The sequence below is a fragment of the Mirounga leonina genome, unplaced genomic scaffold, assembly GCF_011800145.1.
Source record: "Mirounga leonina isolate KUSES-001 unplaced genomic scaffold, KU_Mleo_1.0 Mir_200, whole genome shotgun sequence".
Classification (NCBI taxonomy): domain Eukaryota; kingdom Metazoa; phylum Chordata; class Mammalia; order Carnivora; family Phocidae; genus Mirounga; species Mirounga leonina.
In genome coordinates this window covers 21,754,609-21,774,849 of record NW_023270503.1, presented here as the reverse complement: position 1 = coordinate 21,774,849, position 20,241 = coordinate 21,754,609, and the positions used below count along the sequence as shown (strand labels likewise).

Sequence of the window (20,241 nt, the reverse complement as noted above, 5' to 3'; positions counted from 1 at the left end):
TCCTCATGCCGTGCGGGCTTGTCCAGGCCCTCAGATGCTGCCAGGCCCTCTCGAAGGGAGGGGCAGGGGAGGGAGAGCACGCAGGGGCTCAGGCTCCCTGCCCTCCTTGCAGCGTGTGGGAGATCGTGGGCCAGCAGGGGGGTGGCCTGTCGGTGCTGCGGACCTTCCGCCTGATGCGGGTGCTGAAGCTGGTGCGCTTCCTGCCGGCACTGCAGCGACAGCTCGTGGTGCTCATGAAGACCATGGATAACGTGGCCACCTTCTGCATGCTGCTCATGCTCTTCATCTTCATCTTCAGGTGAGGGCAGGTGCGGCATCCGTGCCGGCTGGGAGGAGGGCCTGAGGGGCAGGGGGTGCTGCTGCCCTGACCCCCATCTTGTGGCTCCTGTGTCTTCAGCATCCTGGGCATGCATCTCTTTGGCTGCAAATTTGCATCGGAGCGGGACGGGGACACGCTGCCGGACCGGAAGAATTTTGACTCCCTGCTCTGGGCCATCGTCACCGTCTTTCAGGTGCCAGGGTAACCAGGCAGGGGTGGACGGGGGTGGGGGAGGTGCCCCCTGGCGAAGGCGCTGACCCCCAGCCTCGGCCCGCAGATCCTGACCCAGGAGGACTGGAACAAGGTGCTCTACAACGGGATGGCCTCCACGTCATCCTGGGCTGCTCTTTATTTCATTGCCCTCATGACCTTTGGCAACTACGTGCTCTTCAATCTGCTTGTCGCCATTCTGGTGGAGGGCTTCCAGGCGGAGGTAACCCCCTGCCTGCAGCAGTGTGCTGTGGTGGCCTGGGAGGTCTCGCAAAAAGGGCCCATCGGGCTGGCGTTGGGGTGGGGGTGGGGGGCTAGGGCAGAAGGCTCCAGGTCTCAGGCAGCCGCTCAGCCCTGGGGAGACAGGGTAGTTGTGGGGGATCCCTGGGGCCAAGGTTAGCTGCTGAGTGGGCTTCAGCATCGAAGTTGGCTAGACCCTCCCCAGGGAGCTGGAGAAGTTGGCAGAAGGTGCAGCTGGATCCTGAGCACAGGTGCTCTCGGGGACATCCGGAGGGGACCCATCTGAGCCGAGGGGTAGGGGAAGCATGTGTGCAAGTCATCTGAGCTCCAGCTGAGCTGATGAAGATGCCACCAGGGCCCAGGCAGGGCTAAGCTGCCCAGGGTGAGAAATGAGCCCAATTAGCTGCCGGCATGGCAGAGATGAGCGTCCTATTTCCAGCCCAGGCTCCATCACCTTCGTCACAGGCAGCGTCATCAATTAATATTGATTTGCATTGATCCTGCCCTCACTGTGCCAGGGCTCAGCCTCTGCCTGAAGGGCGGCATGCCGCTCCTCTCTCTGCTCTGCCCCTCTCCCCCGAGCTCCGGGCCGGCCCGGCCTCCGGGCATCATTCACGGGCAGGTTGACCCAACCTAGAAATGCTCCAGGTTGGGCGTAGAGAAGCTCTTGGTCCAGTTCTCTCCGGATGACCCGGATGGAAACTCCCGCTGCGGCCTGGTCTATAAATACTCGGCACACGGTGGAAAAACAAAAATCTATTTTCCGACTCTTTCCCAGCTTTGCGAGGGAGGGCCGTTCCCCGTAGGCCGGCTGGGCTAGTGGGGTGCGGGGGCATCTGTCCCACAGCGGCCTTCGCCTGCTGCCAGCCGTGCAAATTCTGTAGTGATCCATGATGGCATTTCCTCCCACGGGCTGGCCGCGAGGGCAGCTGGTGGTGGAGGTGCGCCCTGCCTTTGGGGATGGCGGGGCCTCTGGTGCGGGGAGGCACAAGGCACTTATTTGGGGGTTCCATGGTCCTGAAAAGTTAAGGGGTGCCACTGTGCTCCCATGGGAGCCAGGATCCCCGTGGATACCCACCACTCTCAGTTACTGCTCTCAGCCTCTGGGAAGAGATGCTGAGTGGGGATGGGGGTCCTGCAGCCCCTTCCCAACCACTGTTCCCGACGGCTAAGATGTCCTCAGAAAAATTCCTGAGGAACTGCATGGACGGAAAGGGAAAACACCCCGAGCCTGTCCCTCTCCCCTCAGCTGGCCTGGAGGTGCCCCGTGCAGACAGCCCCCTCCCCGCCGCCGCCCCTTTCAGAAAACACCTGGCTAAATGGAGAGCTGCGGAGCCGGCCTGGTTGCTAGGCAGCAGCGAAGTGGGCTGCTGGGAACAAGGCAGGTCACTCTGGCCCTGCTGGGGGCCGTGGCTGCCCCAGCCTGAGCGGGGCGGGGTAGGGCCTGGGGCCACAGCCTCCTCAACCCTCGCAGAACATAGGTGCCTGTAGGGGAGGGTCCCACTCAGGGCTTGGCGCTTCAGGCCTGGGGTGGGATGGAGAAAGGAGGTCCAGATCAACCCCCCTCAGGGGGTGGGGGTGGGGGAGGCAGGGCATGGCCCTGGAGTGCCCACGGGAGGGGCTGGACCAGCTGCCCGCTGTCCTGCCTGTGGTGGGCCAACACCTGGGTGAGGGAGGGGAGGGTCAGTCACTCAATGCCGGTGACCTGGATGCTTCCAGAAGCACCTGCCCTCTCGGGTACGAGTTTCAGGGGGTTGTGCATGTTGCTTTGAGGGAGCCCCGCGATCTGGCAGGAGAGGCTGCTTTTTGCTATTGTGATGGCCGGCTTTCTCACAAACGAGGCAAGCCACCTCGGTAGAGGAAGTGGCCGCCCCCGTTTTGTGGGGCATCACTAGCAGGAGGGCTCAAGGGTAGCCCCTGGCTGGCCTTGCCACCCTGCCAAGAGGTAAGAGGGAGGAGCCCCAGGGGGCTGGGCTGGCTCAGTCTTGATTTCCCGACTTGCAGGGGGCAGTGCCCTGAATCCCTGTATATTTATCATCCACACACTTAATTAAATGAACAGGCGTCAGGCCCTGTGTGAGGCCATTAATTGATATTAAACAACATCATAGCTGTCATCCCAGTGTTACTTGTCACATCCCATCCCAGTGGGAGCAGCTGGACCCGGTCTGATTTGGAGGGATGCAGGCTGAGCGTGGGGGATTGGGGAGGCCTGTTCCAGCTCCCGGCCTTCAGCCTCCTGCCAGCCTCGGGCTCCATCCCCTCCTCCTTCCCACCCTCCCTGCCCATTCCCCAAGCCCCCTGCCAGTGCGGGGCCAGTAAGAGGTGAGCTGGAGACTCAGGTACGAGGCCCAGATGTACCTCTTACTCTCTGCATGCCTTGGGACAGTTGTCTTAGCTTCTCCAAACCTCAGGTGCCTCCTCTAAGATGACATTGGTGGTACTTCCTTCCCACCTTGCGAGAGGCGAGCTGGTATTCATAAGGCAGTTTTGGGAGGGCTGGCACCCCAGTGCACTGTAGCTGTCACTATTAGGATTAACCGGGGGGAGGGCTCAGTCTCCCTTCCCTGCCCTCACCCTTCAGATTCATTCTGGCCCGAGGGCCTGTGGCTGAATTCTGGAAGGCCGTTCTGTCCCCTCTCTCCTCCTCCCCTACCCCCGGTGTCTTGTCCCCCTCCCACCCCTGCCCGGTTTGCACCATCCTTTTCTTCATCCTCTTTCGACACTGCTGATGTCTGAAAGCCCGAGCGCCTGTGACCAGCGCCCGTCCCCTGCCTCCCCGTCTCCCTGTAGGAAATCAGCAAACGGGAAGATGCGAGTGGACAGTTAAGCTGTATTCAGCTGCCTGTCGACTCCCAGGGGGTAGGTACGCGATCATGAGTCGGCATGCCGCCATCCCCGTGCCCTGTGCGCCCTCCACTCTGCCTCCGCGTCTCTGTGCTCGTGTTCACGCTCAGCTGCTGTGCACCTGTAGTAGCCGTGGTGGTCACTGGTGTCGTGAGGTTTGCTTCGATTTCAAGTCCCTTCCCTCCCCTGCCGAGGACATTGAGAGGAGGAGCCTCCTTGCCTCTGCCCCCATCCACCTGCAAAGGGCACCATTCCCGTCCCCCGCCGGACCGGTGGAGGGGCGGGAGAAGGAAGGGACTTAGAATCCTCTGTGTGCACGTGTCGGGGACACCGCGTGTGCGTGCCGACGCTGAGGTCCCCGAGGAGTCCGAGTCGTCGGGCCTCCGTGGACTCGGGATCCGTGGCCGCAGACCGTGTTCCCCCATCTCTCTCCCCTCCCCCTTGCCCCGAGCCCCTACTGGAGACCCCACAAGCTGCCTCAGCTCAGGACAAGTGTTTGGGAGGATGTGAGGGTGGAGGTACCGGAAGGTACCAGAATTTTAAATCCACTTCCGTGTCTCTGGCCCCCTGGCCGCCTAGGAGGGCCAGCAGGTATTCGGGGACACGCTCCTCCTCTGGCCCCCGCACCCAGCCTGTGCTCGGCCGTTTCCTGCTCTGGCACTGGAATAGAGGGCCGGAGCCAGGATCCCCGCGGGACCCTACCGTGCTGTGCATCCCGAGCAGCCCCCTGGAGTTCCCGCTCGATAATTAAAGGCCTCGTTAGGGATGTAAACTGAGTTAATGAAAATGATCCCCTGAGATGCCAATTACACAATATTTATGTCCTTATCAAAAGTAGCAATCAAGTATTTCTTAATAACTTCTTAAGGAGAAGTGTGTAATTACTGGGGAACCTACTGACCTGCTAAGAAGGAAAAACTGCCCCAGAGACGGGGACAGAGGTACAAATGGGGCCAGGGGAAGGGGCGGGGTCTGGGGGGAGACCAGGGCACGAAGCAGCGGGCCCGCAGTGACCTCCTTGGGCTGAGCTGCTCTGTCTGGGGTCTTTCAATTGCCTCCTGGGGTCCTCAGGTCTGAGGCCCAGGGGAGGGCAGCCTTGGAAGGAAAGCAGAGGGCACAAATTGGAATTTAGGCTCTAGTGACCCTTTCACCTAGGTCCCCAGCTCCCTCTGGCCTCTGCCACCCCCCTGCCCGGCTCACTCTCCCTTCTCCTCTCAGCCCCTCCTGGAGCCAGTTCCAGCCTGGCTGGTTGTGTTGTGGGCTGTGGGGTGAGCCGTGGCCTTCTCAGAGGTGTGGCTGGTGGGAGGCAGAGGTGTCGGGGGCCCTGGGGAGCTCTGGGCCCCACGCTGTGTGGTCTGGCCTGCACCAGTGCATGCCTCGTGCTGTGGTTGCTGGTTCCTGTAGCCTGTATGTGGTGTGTGCGTGTGGAGACAGGGAGACCTCAGTCCATCCCACTAACCCCTGCCCGGCTGGGACCCTAATGGCCTGCTCCTCCCCCACCTAGGGAGATGCCACCAAGTCCGAATCGGAGCCCGATTTCTTCTCACCCAGCCTGGATGGCAATGGGGACAGGAAGAAGCCCATGGCCTGTGCGTATCTATCCCGCGGGTGCTGCCCCTGGCCCTGGGCCAGCCTCGAGTGGACTCAGGGTCTCTCCCTTTCTCCCTCAGCAGTGGTGTCCCTGGGGGAGCACCCGGAGCTGCGGAGGAACCTGCTGCCGCCTCTTATCATCCACACGGCCGCCACACCCATGTCGCTCCCCAAGAGTTCCAGCACCGGCCTGGCTGAGGTGGTGGGCCCCGCCTCCCGCCGCACCAGCAGCAGCGGGTCTGCTGAGCCAGGGGCGGCCCATGAGATGAAGTCACCGGTATGGGGTGCATGTGGGTGCCGGATGGTGGGAGATGCGCAGATGTCAGGAGGGAAAAGAGGAGGGAAGTGGACAGGCCCAAAGGGACAGCCTCTGAGCCATAGGCCTGACAAGCCCCAGGGAAGTCAGTAGGTCTAGTAATGCAGGCAGGCGTAGAGCTCTGGATTCGGGGGGCAGAAGAGCCGTGTTCTAATCCTATTCTTCGGTCCCTTAACTCGGCGACCTTGTGTGAAGCTCAACCTCTGAGTTGCATTTTGGAAGAGGGGGCAGTCCTTACCTTCTTAATACTTCATCGTAAGCACAGCAAATCCCATGCAGTTAGTAATTCTGGACGAGGCACTGTTCTAGATACTGCTCATAAATATTCTAAATGCATTGAATCCTCATTGCAACTCTATGACGTAGGTATCATTATTATCCCCATTTTAGAGATGGGGATCTGAGTCTCAGATTGCCAAACTGATTTGTGGGAAGCTCTGCAGTGAGCAGGTGACTGAGCCAGCACTTTAATCCAGGAGCCAACGTCAGGGCCCATGCTCCTGCAATCTTTTTATACTGCCAGTCAACTGAACGAAGAATAGGTCCCAGTGTCATATCTCATACACAGACGAGGAACTGAGGCACAGAGAGGTTTAGTAACTTGCCAAGGTCACACAGCTGGTTGGAGTAAAAAATCGGAACCCAGGCGTCTGGTCCAGGACTCCTGCTCACACCTCTATACCTGATGTGATGCTGGGGAGGCTCACAGGAGACAGCATGCATGGGAGGGGGGTGCGGGGCTGGGAGGTCTTGGTGGCGACCACCCTCTTCTTGGCTCCCCCACCCCCCAGCCGAGCACCCGCAGCTCTCCACACAGCCCCTGGAGTGCAGCGAGCAGCTGGGCCAGCAGGCGCTCCAGCCGAAACAGCCTGGGCCATGCCCCCAGCCTGAAGCGGAGGAGCCCGAGTGGGGAGCGGCGGTCCCTGTTGTCGGGCGAGGGCCGAGAGAGCCAGGACGAGGAGGAGAGCTCTGAAGAGGAGAGGGCCAGCCCGGCGGGCAGCGACCGGCGCCACGGGGGCTCCCTGGAGCGGGAGGCCAAGAACTCCTTTGACCTGCCGGACACGCTGCGGGTTCCCGCGCTGCACCGCACGGCCAGTGGCCGCAGCTCAGCCTCCGAGCACCAGGACTGCAACGGCAAGTCGGCCTCGGGGCGCCTGGCCCGGGCCCTGCGGCCCGACGACCCCCCACTGGATGGGGACGATGGCGATGACGAGGGCAACCTGGTGAGGCCCCTGCGGGCACAGTGAGCTCTCACCCCTGACCTTGAACCGAGGGGAACTGTGCCCGACCTGGCGCCCAGCTGGACAAGCCCCTCCCGGCTCTGTGGCATTCAGGGAGTTACCATCACGCCCCATCACGCCCCAGGGGAGGTCAAGGGGTGCCGACCCTGAAGCTGAGCTCCAAACTGCCCCTTTCCTCCCGATGCCCGCCCCACCGAGCCGCAGATCCTCGCCACCCGTGGGGCTGCAGCGCTGCGGTCCTTGGTGGATATGAATGGTTTCGGGCAGATGTGTATGAATCTTTCATGGCCCTCCCCCTGTGACTCAGAAATACCCATCACTCATCTCTCCAAACTGATGCCCTCCCCATCCCCCTCTCTCATCTGGACCTCATGGCAAGCCTTGACTTCACACCCGCCCTCACCCATTCACCCCTCCCCCGGGCCCCTCACCACCACCTTTAACCCTGGGGATGGGGCACAGGGACCCAGGACCTCAGGGTTAGCATGTGAGAAGGGGCCAGTGTCTCCTGGTCCCAGGTGTGTCTTTGAACAGACAGCTGTGATGGGGACAATGTTTGATAATTGATATGGCTTCCGCCCAGTGGGGAGGGAAACAGGGAGGGCAGGTGGGGCTGGGCTGGAGGCAGAGAGCCTGGGAGGGGGGGTGCAAGGGAGGAGGGAGGAGATGAGCGAAGCGAGCGATGAGAAGGGGATGAGAAGGGGCTAACAGGGAGATGGGGGTCTTAGGAATAAAGGAAGAGAAGCACGGCAGAGAGCTGAGCCAAGTGGGAGAGGCTAGAGAGGGTGTGAGGGCCATGGAGCTGCTGACAAAGAGCAGGGTGGGCTCGGGGGACTTGGGGGCCCGGGCCTGCACACGAGTCCTGTGATCCTTCTACAGAGCAGAGGGGAGCGGATGAGAGCATGGGTCCGAGCCCGGCTGCCTGCCTGCTGCCACGAGCGAGACTCCTGGTCCGCGTACATCTTCCCTCCTCAGTCAAGGTGAGCAGGGGGTCGCTGACCTCTCCTCCTGGGGAATGACCCCGTGACACCATCCCGGGGAGGCTAGAAGGGTCCCCTGGCCTAGGGGCAAGTGAGGGAGGGGCCCCGGGCTAGAAGAGCCCGGGGGGGTGGAGAGGGCTGCCGAGCAAGGCCTCTCACTGCTGCCTTGCTCGCCTCCTGCCCAGCATTTGCCTGTCTTCCAGCAGGTTCCGCCTCCTATGTCACCGAATCATCACCCACAAGATGTTCGACCATGTGGTCCTTGTCATCATCTTCCTCAACTGCATCACCATCGCCATGGAGCGTCCCAAGATCGACCCCCACAGTGCTGTGAGTCACCAAAGACTAAGCTCGGTGGCTGTTTGAGTGCCAGCCGCCTCCTGGGTTAGCGCCCACGGAGCCAGCAAGGCGGGCGGGGAGGCCCAGAGCGACACGGAGGGAGGGAACCAGGAGTCTCCTTTAGGCCTCCCTGGCACCTGGCACCCGGGGCTGCCTGCCGTGTCCCTCTCCCGCCCCTGCCTCCATTTCCCTTCTGTGATACAGCAGCCAAGCTGGGGGTGCGGGGGGGCCTGCTCCTTACCGGGGAGCCCCACTGCATCCCAGCTATTAGTAGACCCCGCACGTGCTTGGGAGCCAGAGACCTGTGGGGCCCCGGTGGGAGTCGGCGAGTGTTGGGGTGATGCGAACAGCAGGAGAGGCCCCAGCTGGGCTGAGTGGTCTTGCTTCCCCTCCTCCCTACAGAAGGTCTGGGTTTCGCCCATGACCTCTGCCCTGATGGGGGAAGACGTCCTGCCCAGCCTACCCCATGGGCAATGTAGAGTGGGGGAGAGGGAGATGCCCTTCGATCCTCTTGGTCCTGCCAGGTCACAAGTAGGTTTTGAGGCACGTTAGTGGGGACATTCGTCACTTCTGCTTGGCGTGAACCTGTTAGTGAACCTGTGAACCTGTTCGTCCTCAGAAGGAGAGGAAGGGCCAGAGGCCTGAGTATCTGGATATATGCCCAGGGACCCAACCTCTTCAGGACGGGCCCAGCTGGTTCCGGAAGCTGTCTCTCCCCAGCCGGGCATCATAGGCCCCTACCCCCAGACAGTGTTTGCCCCTCACGGCATCTTGCCCCACTCGCTCAGAGTGGCCCCCCACCCCTCCTCACTGCTCCCCCACACTGCCATTCAGATTTCAGCGCTCCTGGGCTCCTAGTCTCCATTGGGGTGAGCTCTAGCAGGGCCAGGGTGGGGACAGAGGGACCCTTTTGAATGGAGGGCCGGGCTGGGAATAGGTGGGTGAGGGGACCCCCACCCCTGGGGCTTGTGTGGACTGGAGCAAGGGCGGCTGGTCACACGGCTCCTGTGTCCGCCACCTGCCCAAGGCCTTGCTGCACGGCCCTCTGCCTCCATCACCATATCTCAGCCCCGCTCTTGCCCTCAGCGCCTCTACCTCTCACTCTGTCCTGTGCCCGCTTCTCTCATTCCCTTCCTCTGTTTCTCTCTGACACTCACGCTCTGCCTACTGCCTCTCCAGACCTCCCCAGCCCTCTCCTTGCCACCTGGGGATGGACTCCGCCTACAGATATCAGGTGACCAGGTCACCTGCTTTCCCGCCCTGCCCCCACCCATGTCCCCATAAATGTGGTGCCAGGGGACACACAGGCTATAGTCAGGCTCCTTGCTTGCCCTGTGGCTCCATTGCTGGGCCACACAGAGGGAAAGCAGGTACGGGCAGAAGGGTGGAGAGTAGGATGAGGGGGGTCAGAGGTCAAGGTAAACCCTGCTCCAGTTTGGAGGGTCTCTGAGATATGGGGCTCAGATGACAGCACTGTTGGGGGAACGTTTCTCCTTCCAGGCCATGCGGGGGGCGGGAGGCAGTGCTGTTCAGACTGTCCACAGAGCTGCAAGTGAGTCAGGGGGCCTGGTGCTTGCTGTGTGTGTGCGCGTGTGTGAGAGAGAGAGGGAGAGGGAGAGGTCTGGGGAGAAGAGGTTGTCTGCCTTGTTGGGGAAGGTGGGGGCCGTTTTCCTGAGTCAAATGTTGGAGGCAATTCCTGGCTTCTGTATGCAGAGCAGCCCTGGCCCACGAAGGGGGCTCCTCGTGGGCGAGACCTGCTTGCTGTCTCTTGCAGGAACGCATCTTCCTGACCCTCTCCAATTACATCTTTACTGCAGTCTTTCTGGCAGAGATGACCGTGAAGGTGATGGGGGGTCGGTGTTGCTTTGGGGCTCCCTGGTTCCTGGCGCGGGCCGGGGGGCGAGGGGTTGGAGAGATTGACCGCAGTCGGAGGACGGGGCTGGGGACCGCAGGGAGGCGGCGGCGACAGTGATGCAGCGGGCGTCCCCAGGTGGTAGCGCTGGGCTGGTGCTTCGGGGAGCAGGCGTACCTGCGTAGCAGCTGGAACATCCTCGACGGGCTGCTGGTGCTCATCTCCATCATCGACATCCTGGTGTCCATGGTCTCCGACAGCAGCACCAAGATCCTGGGCATGTTGAGGGTTCTGCGGCTACTGCGGACATTGCGCCCACTCAGGTGCGCCCCCGGCCCAGCGCCCCCCTCAGGGACAGCACCAACAGCCCCGCAGGGGCACGAGAGCCCCACGAGCCCCTGCTTCCTGCCTGTGACCCCCACAGGGAGCCCTGGCATCGCTTGGCTTGAGCCATGGCCCTAGGAGTTTCCCTCCTTGAGCGCGCTCCCACCGTGACCCTCCCCACAGGACAGACGGCTCAGGGCTAGCATGCCCCTGACCTTGGATAGGCCCCAATGTAAGAGGTCACAGGCAGGGTCCTCATATCCTTCAGCTAAAGGTCTCCCTTGCGTGGCACCATTGGGGGTGACCGTCCTCCCTGGTGAGGTAACAGACTCCTTTCCCTGCCTTCACACACCTCTCAGGGACCACCCACCAGCTAACCCTGCTAGCAGGGCATCTGCTCTCTCAGGAGACCCTCCCACCATCACTCTCCACCCACCCCCCACTCCCATGTCAGAACATTCCACGAATGGAGACAATACTGACTGACCCACCCCCTCCCCCTCCTTGCCTGCACCCTCCATGCCCCCTGCAAGTTGGTCTCCCTGTCCGCACGACAAACTGCGTCCCTGGGTCCCGCCTCCCTTGAGTTGAGTCCCCACCCCAGCCCCATCAGGTCATACTTTGACATCTGGGAGTGGAGGGGGAACAGGGGGAGGTGGGGGTGTCTGCATCCCATTTGGAGAGATTGGGGGTGGCGGTCCCCATGGCAGGGATCCCGTGCAAAGAGAAGTGCTCTGCACGTGGAGGCCAGAAAGCCAGAGTCCAGGATGGGGACCAGTGAGCCCAGATCAGTGGGGGTGGGGGGGACAGCAGGACAAGGGACAAGGGAGCTTCCGAGCTGAGGGAACCCCTCTTATTCCCCTCTGTCCCTCCCCAGGGTCATTAGCCGGGCCCAGGGGCTGAAGCTGGTAGTGGAAACGCTGATGTCCTCGCTGAAACCCATCGGCAACATCGTGGTCATCTGTTGTGCCTTCTTCATCATTTTTGGCATCCTGGGGGTGCAGGTTTGTGGGGGATCTGGGGGCCAGGGGGCGGTGGAAACCCGAGGTGTGGCCTTCCTCTTGGGCCTTCGATGCGGAGGCTCGAGCTGCTGCTGCTGTCTTTATTCCAGAAAGGAATAAACAGGGACCCTTCCCTCGAGGCCCTAGGCCTCAGGCGCCTTTGCTTCCAGGGCGTTTTGCAGAAAACTAGGAGCCTAGAAGAGGTCCCCGAAGGGGACGAGGGCCTCAGAGAGGCCGCTGACCTAGGGCAGCTGCAGACTGCTTTTGCTGCCCCCCTCCCACACTGCACTCTGGAGAACAGACGCTGCCCTGGCCCCGGTCTGCTCCGGGGTCCCCACCCCTCCTCCCCTGCTTGAGCGGAGCGGGCTGCAGGCCAGGCCTGGGGATCCAGAGCCCAGACAGCTGGGCCAGGTTAGCGGCGAGCTGGCAGGCAGGAGGGTGCAGACCCCAGACGAGGCAGGAAGTGGGGGCTGCTGGGGAAACTGGGCCTCTGGCCCGGGGAGGAAACTGGCTTCGGAGGAGAAAAAGATCAGGAGCCGCCTGCAGGAGTCAGCAGGCGCCCCCAGGAGCCGGGGAGCCCCTCCACCCCAGCCTTCCAGAACCCCCTGGCTCCAGCTGTTTCGGCTTCAGGGTAGACAGCCAACTGTCTGGGCGGCGGCGGCGGCGGGGGAGCTCCCGGGTGGCTACTGCCCCTCCCATTCCCGTCCTTTGGCTTCCCAGAGTGTCCTCTTTGCCCTGGGGAGAGGGCTGTCCCTGGTTTCCTAGAATTCTCTAGCCCCAGGGACCAGGCTGGTGTACATTTGCCAACGCTGTGTGGTGCCTCTTGGCACACCCAGCGCCCCTTCGCTTCCTTCATTCCAGCCAGCTTGGATGAGCAGAGGGAACCACTGGGAGCCCAGTCCTGGGCTTTTCCAGTGGACTTAGGTCCATTCTCAGCGGCTTGCCCAGGCCTCCTGGTCCTCCCGGCCCTCCCTTCCCTTCCCCACCCGCAGTCCTGGCCTGATCTGTTCTGGGATGAGAGGGAGCTTTCCAGTCAGATACCTGAGTTCAAGCCCCTTTTCTGCCACCTACAGGGTATTCAACCTTAGCTGAGTGTGAATTTACTTCTCTGAGCCTCGGTTTTCCTCACCTGTCAAGTGGAGTCGATAATACCTAGGCTTTCCCCACCATTAAACCCGGTCGCTTGGCCTCTCCCCCAGAGTGTCGGATTCAGTGGGTCTAGGGTGGGCCTGAGAGTTTGCATTTCTAGCATGTTCCCAGATGATGCCAATGCTGCTGGTCCAGGGACCCCACTCGGAGAACCACTGGCTTCACCCTTCGTAGAAAACCAGTGAACGTTCCCCCCCCCCACCCCCCACCCCATCCTTCCCCGGCACCTGCCCCGCTGGCCTTTTCTCCTTTTCTTTTTTTTTTTTTTTAAAGATTTTATTTATTTATTTGAGAGAGAGAATGAGAGAGAGAGAGAGAGCATGAGAGGGGGAAGGTCAGAGGGAGAAGCAGACTCCCTGCCGAGCAGAGAGCCCGATGCGGGACTCAATCCCGGGACTCCAGGATCATGACCTGAGCCGAAGGCAATCGCTTAACCAACTGAGCCACCCAGGCGCCCCTTTTCTGCTTTTCTCCTTGGGTCTCTGCTCCCAGGAGACCGGAGGAAGGGGTGCCTGCAGGGGAGGTTCCTGTCCTTGCACCGGGTCCTCCGCCAGGGTGTGCCGGGAGCTCTTGGGCCCCAGAGCTTGTGTGGGAGGGGTGGGGCTGGGGAGCTCAGGGCTTCCTGTGGCCACAGCTCACTCGGCTCCATCTCCCCGCGTGTGCGTGTCTAGCTCTTCAAAGGGAAGTTCTTCGTATGCCAAGGCGAGGACACCAGGAACATCACCAACAAGTCTGACTGTGCTGAGGCCAGTTACCGGTGGGTCCGGCACAAGTACAACTTTGACAACCTCGGCCAGGTGAGCTCCACACTCCAAGGTGGGGGTGGGGGTGGCGATGGCAGGCATCCGGAGAGGACAAGAGTCCACGCGTCACGATGCGCACAGGGCAACTGACTTGCCAGCATCGTCAGCACCTTCTCTTCTTTGGTGTTCGCAAACACAGAGCCATGTAGAAGATGAAATCGCTCATTCACTCTTGCTGGTTTGCTTCCGAAACCCGGCCTGGTGTTGCTTTCTGGATTTCCAGGGCTCTGGTGTCCCTTGCTCAGAGGCCTTGATCATCTCCCAGGGCTTCTCTGGCTTCACACGAGCCACGGAGCCCTGGGACAGAGAGCTCTCATAGGGCCCAGAGTGTGACTCGGGCCTGACCTCTGAAGAGCGAGGGTCCCCTGAGGTGCTCTGCCAGGAGGTGCTCTGGGGACAGGTGGTGGTTGGTTTGGCCACACATCCCAGGTTTCAGATGGTTTCTCCTCCTCCCCTCCCCCAAGGCCCTGATGTCCCTGTTCGTGCTGGCCTCCAAGGATGGCTGGGTGGACATCATGTACGACGGGCTGGATGCTGTGGGTGTGGACCAACAGGTAGGGTTGGGGTGGGCAGGATCCACCTTTGGGCTCAGGCCGCTCTAGGCATGATGTGGTGCAGGCCCTGGACAGAAAGAGGGAGGCTGGCTGGCAAAATGCCATCAAAGAGACCTCACCCCTTACGGCAGAGGCTTTGACTGGTAGCCTGCGGGCCAAATCCCGGCGTGCTTTATTAGATTGCAACATGTTTACACTTTTTTGAATAGTGGCAAACATCTAAAAATTGGTGGATATCATGCAAAAATCCAGAATTAGGCCTGTGCAGGATTATGTGTTTTATTAGATTGCAACACGTTTACACTTTTTTGAATAGTAGCAAACATCTAAAAATTGGTGGATTTCACGTGAAAATGCAGAAATTGGGCCTGCGCAGGATTAGTCTAAGGATCTGGGAACATAGGGTTTGCCTTCCTTGGGGCAGGAGTTACCTGGAACAAGGAAGCAGCTTCCCCTTTTGGATAGAATACCTACCCCTCTACTTTGCCACAGTCTCCACCCCTCCCTACTGTCTAACATCGAAGCCACATCACTCATTTAGATCACCTGCTGGGGCCCTGTAGCTAACTAAGCCTGCAGACCTCGTCTTAATGACCCCAGGCTGTGGGGCAGCACCTGAGGCAGCTGGGTCTGACGCATCCTCAGGCTGATGCTTCCCCCTGTGCTTCCTGATCCCCACCAGCCCATCATGAACCACAACCCCTGGATGCTGCTGTACTTCATCTCGTTCCTGCTCATTGTGGCCTTCTTTGTCCTGAACATGTTTGTGGGCGTGGTGGTGGAGAACTTCCACAAGTGTCGGCAGCACCAGGAGGAGGAGGAGGCTCGGCGGCGGGAGGAGAAGCGTCTGCGGAGACTGGAGAAAAAGAGAAGGAGTAAGGAGAAGCAGATGGCTGGTCGGTAGTCTTTCCACATCTCTCTGAGTCGTGCTTGACCTTGGCCTTGTGACTGCAGGGGACCAGGGGCTGGGGCGGGGGGCCGGGAGAAGGTGCTCCCACCCCCCTCCTCACCTCCTTCCCCTCAAGAGCATGTCAGCCTTTAGAGCACGCATGAAGCAGACCAGTTCAGCCCCATGGGGGAGGGGGAGTGACCCGCACCCTGCGGGGCTCCCCGGGTCTCAGCATCATACTCCTCAGAGGATGCCAGGCGGAAGGTGATGCACAACCTCTCCCAGCTAGCCTCTCAGAGGAGCCTCATGGGATGAGAATCCTGCTACTTTGCCGCCTGCCGGTGTCCAGAGACCCAGGAACTGGCCCAGGCGCCAGACTCGCTTGCCCCTGGGTTGGGGAGCAAGCACCTCGAACCTGCGCCTGCCTAGGGTCTGTAGTTGCAGAACCGACAAATGGACAATGCGTGAGAGAACCCCAGACCCACTCTCTCTCCCTATCTCCAGCAAAAGCCCATGGCTTCCTGGTTCCTGGTTGTCTTTTTTTTTTTTTTTTTTTGCCAAGCCGGGGTGGGGAAAAATCTCTCAGGGAAGGTGTGGAACTCTAGGCTCACGACTCTCTGGCCTTAGACCCTTCAGCCCCCTCACCTGGGATCTCCAACATCGGCGTTGGTTGGGGGAGGCCCCCTCCCATCCCTCCTCATGCTCTTAGGCCAGGGGTAGGCCAAGACTAAGGGAAAAGACTCAGATTCCAGGAAGAATTCGAGAGAAGGAACAGGCGCGGGAGCCCCTTTGTTTCTCCAGGTGTGTCTGCACCTGTCTCCCCGTCTTCGGGTCCCTGTCCATCTGTCTGGTACTCCATAATCTCTGCGACTCTCCCTCAGTCACGGCCCACGTCTCGCTGAGTATCTTTGTGCGTGGGTTTCTCTAAGGCTTTGTGTGTCTGTCTCTGTCTGGTCCACGGGGTTCCCTTCTCTCTGCCCTTTCAAAAACCGTCTTCCTCACGCCAATAAGATGTGTGCAGTGCTCTGAGTTTTCCCTTTGGTTTGTTGAAATGTGAGTACCAACAAAGGGGTTAGCGGGCGCGGTGCCCCTCCCTCCGCTCGGCCTCTGGCCCTATCTCCTGCTACCTATGGGGGGCACCTAGAGCGAGGGGAGGGGGCGGGGAGGGGCTGGGGCTGGTGGGGGGGGACAGACCCGGAGCTCCCTGTGCCGGGGGAGGTGGGGCAGGACCTCAGGACCCATGGCGATGGCGAGGAGATACTGACCTCTGGGCAGTGGTGGGTGGTGCAGTTCTCCACGTCCCACATCCTCAACGCCCATGCCCCACGCCCCCTGCTTGACTCTGGGGTAGGGGCCCCATCTGGGCTCTCCCAGTGGATGTCTGAAGCTGAGCAGGTGCACCACCCCCAGCAGCCACGCCAGCACCCCTGCTCCATCCGCCCCGCCCCTCCTTGCAGTCTGCCTTCTCAGTGGCAGGACCTCTCCAGGTAGAATTCTTTTGGCAGGAGGCACTTGTGGCCCTGCCTGACCAGCTGGCTCCCCTTCTGGGGTCTGGAGCTATCTCAGGTGCTGCCCAGGCCGAGGTGTGGGTAGGAGTGGACATCTGTTCTTATGACAGGCTGCCTGCCCCTCCCTATGACTCCGTCTCCCTGCCCTGTGACCCTGAGGAGCTGGCCCAATGGCTCATCTTCCTCAAGTGCCCTGGGCCCAGAGTTTGGGGCTGGACACTCAGGACCAGCCACCCGTGCTCGGGGCATCCCATTTATAGGTGGAGCGAGGGTTGGAGCCAAGGGGGAGCAAGCTGCTTAGAGGGGGCCCTGCCCAGCCCACCTGGTCCGGCCAGTGACCAATGTCGTGTTTCGTTCTTTTAGATCTAATGCTGGACGATGTAATTGCTTCCGGCAGCTCATCCAGCGCGGCGCCAGGTACTGCGTCTGGGGTTGTGGGTTCCAGGGCGAGGCCCGGGGGCAGTCAGGCCCTACCTGCCCCCAGGCCCGCCTCATGCGTGCCGCGATGTCCTCTTTGCTCCCCCCTCCTTGGCTCATTGATTCCATCCTCTTGGGGTGAGGGAGTGAGGGTCCCTGGGGCGCCGGGCTCTGCGTCATCCTCTAGGCCTGTGCTACGCCGGACTGGGAGGGGACGGTCTTGCACGTTCCTTCCTCCCACACCTCTTGGAGGACGCACCTTCTCCCTGCAGGGCTTCCAAGGGCCCAGCTGCCCAGCCCCCTGCGGCCCGTTCCCACTCCTGCTCCTCCCCCGTGTCACACCGTTCGATTGTTAGAGCTGCAAATTTCTCCCGTCTCCTTTTGTCTGAAGGGGAGACTTTGATCCAAGCAAGCGGGATGAGAGGAGCAGAGAGGGAAAGGATTTGTTTTAAAAATGTAACAATGAATAATTGAACAGACTCATTAATAGTCAAGTAATCGCGATGGCCACATCATCGCTACAAACAGCAGGATTGGGAATCGAAGGCCTGAGTTAGCCGCAAGCTTCTCCCCCCACAGAAAGCCAAAGGTTCAGGGGTGAGTTGGGTCCTTGTCTTTGAGAGCCGTGTCCCTGGGAAGGCTCTGGTCCTGCTTGTCCTCCCCTGGTCCTCAGGCCACTGCTCCCCCAACACGGCCCCCAGGCAGAGGGTCAGAGGCTCAGGGGAGCCTGGGACAGGGCTGCAGGGCCTCGTTCCACCCTCTGATGTCTTTGCCCAGTGGTTCCCAATCTGTTCATCCCCAAGGGCTCCCCTTATCGTCTCCTCCAGCAGATCCCATGTTCTAAGAGCCTGCCTTTGAAGTTAGGTACACCTCAGTAATGACTTTGTTTCACTGCTTTTGCTAATCAAAGGCACATCTAATTGCTCACCAGAGCTTCTGAGCTGCGGAAGGTTTCTCATGGAACAATAACAAAGAAAGACCCTCTTGCCATTAAGCTGGTCTGTGGGGTCTTAACATGGGCCTAGGTATGAGTTCTTTTAAGCTTTTAGAAGTATTGAAAAGGACATAAGGACCCCCATGTGGCTGCCTTCTTGGGCTGCGGAGGACTTGGGACTTCAGGCTGGGAACCACTGGGCTGCACCTTTCCCCACTATTCTGCGCTCCCCCAGAAGCCAGACTCTGGCAGACGCTGCCCTCTAGGTGTTGGGCTGCCTGATCTGTGAGGGCTCAGGGTATCCCTGAGCCTTGATTTGGGAGGCCATCCCTGAGGATTGATGTCTTCTGTCCTCATGGTGCCAAGCTCTGGTGTTTGGCACTGAGAGACCATCTATCTGTCTGGGGGTTCAGGAGGCTCCGGCAGGTTCGTGTCTGTCTTGCCTGGGTCCCACGTCTCTGTGTCAGGCTGTACACAAATTCCTGATGTGTTGGGGGGAGGGGAGGGGAGGAGGAAGTAGCTTCAGCTTTTCCCTTATAGGGTCACCTGATCTGAAGACTGGAGTGTCCACACTTGCTCATTTATCCTGATACCACCCTAGCATAGGGCTAGTCCAAAGAAGCTTCTCCACCAGGAATTAACACACTCAGGTCCTCTTGGCCCCAAGGTCTCCTCCCAAGACACCCACTCAATGCCCCACATCTGTTGCTATCCTCACGCTGCAGCCCCATTTTGGGCACATTCCACCATGCTCCCGTTGGCACCTACAGGCACGTCCCATGATGACAATAGTGTGTCTTACCTTTCCAGCTGGTGATGAAGACTCAGAGACCCCTCGCAAGGGCTCGGACCACTCCCAGACCCCTCTTTCCCAAACCTGGTGCTCTGTGTGGTCTCTAGTAGAGCTTTTCACACTGCTGTGTGCCTAAGAACCACCTGAAGAACATAGTAGAACACAGATTCCTGAGCACCGCCCTAGAAATTCTCCTGGAGTGCTCTAGGGGAGGACCTGAACATCTGCATTTCCAATCCGTTGCCAGGGGATGGCGATGATGATGTGTGGTCTACCCAGCTGTGTGATGGGTATGAAGTCGCACCCCCTAGTCTGGAGCAGCTAGAATGAACCCCCCATCCCCACCCCGTGCACCACACCTCCTGGCCAGCTCTACTCCCACTCGGTGCTGCTCCCAGAGGAGGCGGCCAGCCAGACCCCCAGGAAAGAGAGAAGGAAAGACTCACTGATTATCAGGGGAATGGGCCTGACAGGACACCTGGGTCGAGCCCAGCTTCCAGGCAAAGGGAGGGACCAGGGTCACTGACTGACATCCACTGCGCTCCTGTCGGCCCCCTGTGGCGCTTACGTCCCCTCACCTCTCTCATTCCACCGGGACCCCGTGATCAGGCCTGGCCACGGCAGCTGAAGGTGTGGCCTCTGCCAAGGGGGCCTGCGTCCCTGGGAGCGACCCCTGCCTTCCGCCTATTCCTTGCCACTCTTCTTTGCAAACCCTCTGCCCTGGCTGTGCCTTGGGCTCCACTAACTGCCTGCGCCTGTTGTCCTCACTCACAGCCGTGCGGTCCCTGCTCCTCTCCCGGCTCCTGCCCTGGCTGGGGGCTGGGCAGTCCTGGGGGCGCCCCTCCTCCGACTCTCCAGCTCAGCCCAAGGCAGCTCCTACTGGTGGGCGGCGGGAAGATGGGCTATGGCCGGAGCCCTCGGAGGAGCAGCCCCGTCCAAGGCTACTCCGGGAGGTCTCGACTTCTCTGAGCTCAGAGGCTTGCCTGGAGAACCCAGGCCTGGGGAGCCACAGCGGGGTGGCATCATCCAAAGCCTAAGAGCGAGAGCCTTTGGGCAAATTCTCGGAAGGGCCCCTCTGGGGCAAGAGCGCAAGGCCTCGTGTCTAAACCCACCAGGCGGCTGGCCGGAGATGCGGGTGGGAGTTCCGTCCTGGCTCCATCCTGGCCTCACAATGTGCGGATAAGTCCCTTGTGCGGGGCCTCGTTCCCTCCCTGCGTAAAACAAAGGGGTTGACCAAGGGCATGCCGATCAGACTGGCCCTGGGACCCTTGGGATTTCTGGCAGCCTCGGCACCCGCTGGTCTGGGGTGGGGGCCGGGGCTGGAGGGGCAGACCTCAGGGGCCCAGCACCTGTCACTCTGAGCAACATGCCCTGCCTCTGCCCTGTCGCCCGCTTTGCTCCCGGCTGCCTGGAGGAGGATCGCAGGCCAATCCCAGTCCGCCTGCCCTCAGACAGCTAGGGCGAGGCCAGAAGACAGAGGTAGTAGCAGCAACTCCCTTTGGCCTGGGGCTGCCTACGTAGTCAGACTAGGGGGACAGGGAAGGGGGGGGGCTCTCCCCACCCCTCCCCTGCATTATCTCAGCTAATAACGGGGCTAATAAGGAACCACTTTTTCTAACCTAATTGTATTCAAGCATTTTAGTTAATTCTCCATTCATATTTTAGCATAATGAGATCGGGTGCTCTCGGCACTTACAGAGATTAATGCAGAGACAGTGTTCAGCTGCTAAGGCAACGCAGGGCGACTAGCGCCCTCTGGCTCTCGTGGGTACTGAAGGAAGGAAGGAAGAGGCCCGGCTCGCCTGGTCCGCCCTCCACAATCGCAGTGTGGATGACCCGTGGCCTCATGTTGTCCCCTTTCCTGAGCCTCTCTACCTGCCCCTGCCCTGGGGAGCAGAGGGCCATCTGAGCTAACAAAGCCAGAGTTGGCTGGCC

General features: G+C 60.5%; 1 protein-coding gene across 2 annotated transcripts in view; it reads left to right on the top strand.

Annotated features, from left to right (window-relative positions):
* The window catches only part of CACNA1G (calcium voltage-gated channel subunit alpha1 G), a 61,530-nt gene that overhangs the window by 29,270 nt on the left and 12,019 nt on the right, over positions 1-20,241 (top strand). Inside the window, exons 11-26 of one of the 2 annotated variants that reach the window (XM_035026846.1) lie at positions 113-298; positions 398-512; positions 597-752; positions 3,563-3,631; positions 5,121-5,205; positions 5,290-5,483; positions 6,314-6,745; positions 7,643-7,743; positions 7,950-8,073; positions 9,857-9,925; positions 10,073-10,257; positions 11,136-11,262; positions 13,080-13,205; positions 13,676-13,765; positions 14,448-14,640; positions 16,526-16,579. In XM_035026846.1, the coding sequence (XP_034882737.1) occupies positions 113-298; positions 398-512; positions 597-752; positions 3,563-3,631; positions 5,121-5,205; positions 5,290-5,483; positions 6,314-6,745; positions 7,643-7,743; positions 7,950-8,073; positions 9,857-9,925; positions 10,073-10,257; positions 11,136-11,262; positions 13,080-13,205; positions 13,676-13,765; positions 14,448-14,640; positions 16,526-16,579 (2,306 nt within the window). The remainder of the gene's footprint in view (positions 1-112; positions 299-397; positions 513-596; positions 753-3,562; positions 3,632-5,120; positions 5,206-5,289; positions 5,484-6,313; positions 6,746-7,642; positions 7,744-7,949; positions 8,074-9,856; positions 9,926-10,072; positions 10,258-11,135; positions 11,263-13,079; positions 13,206-13,675; positions 13,766-14,447; positions 14,641-16,525; positions 16,580-20,241) is intronic. The other variant, XM_035026847.1, reaches the window with a different exon arrangement.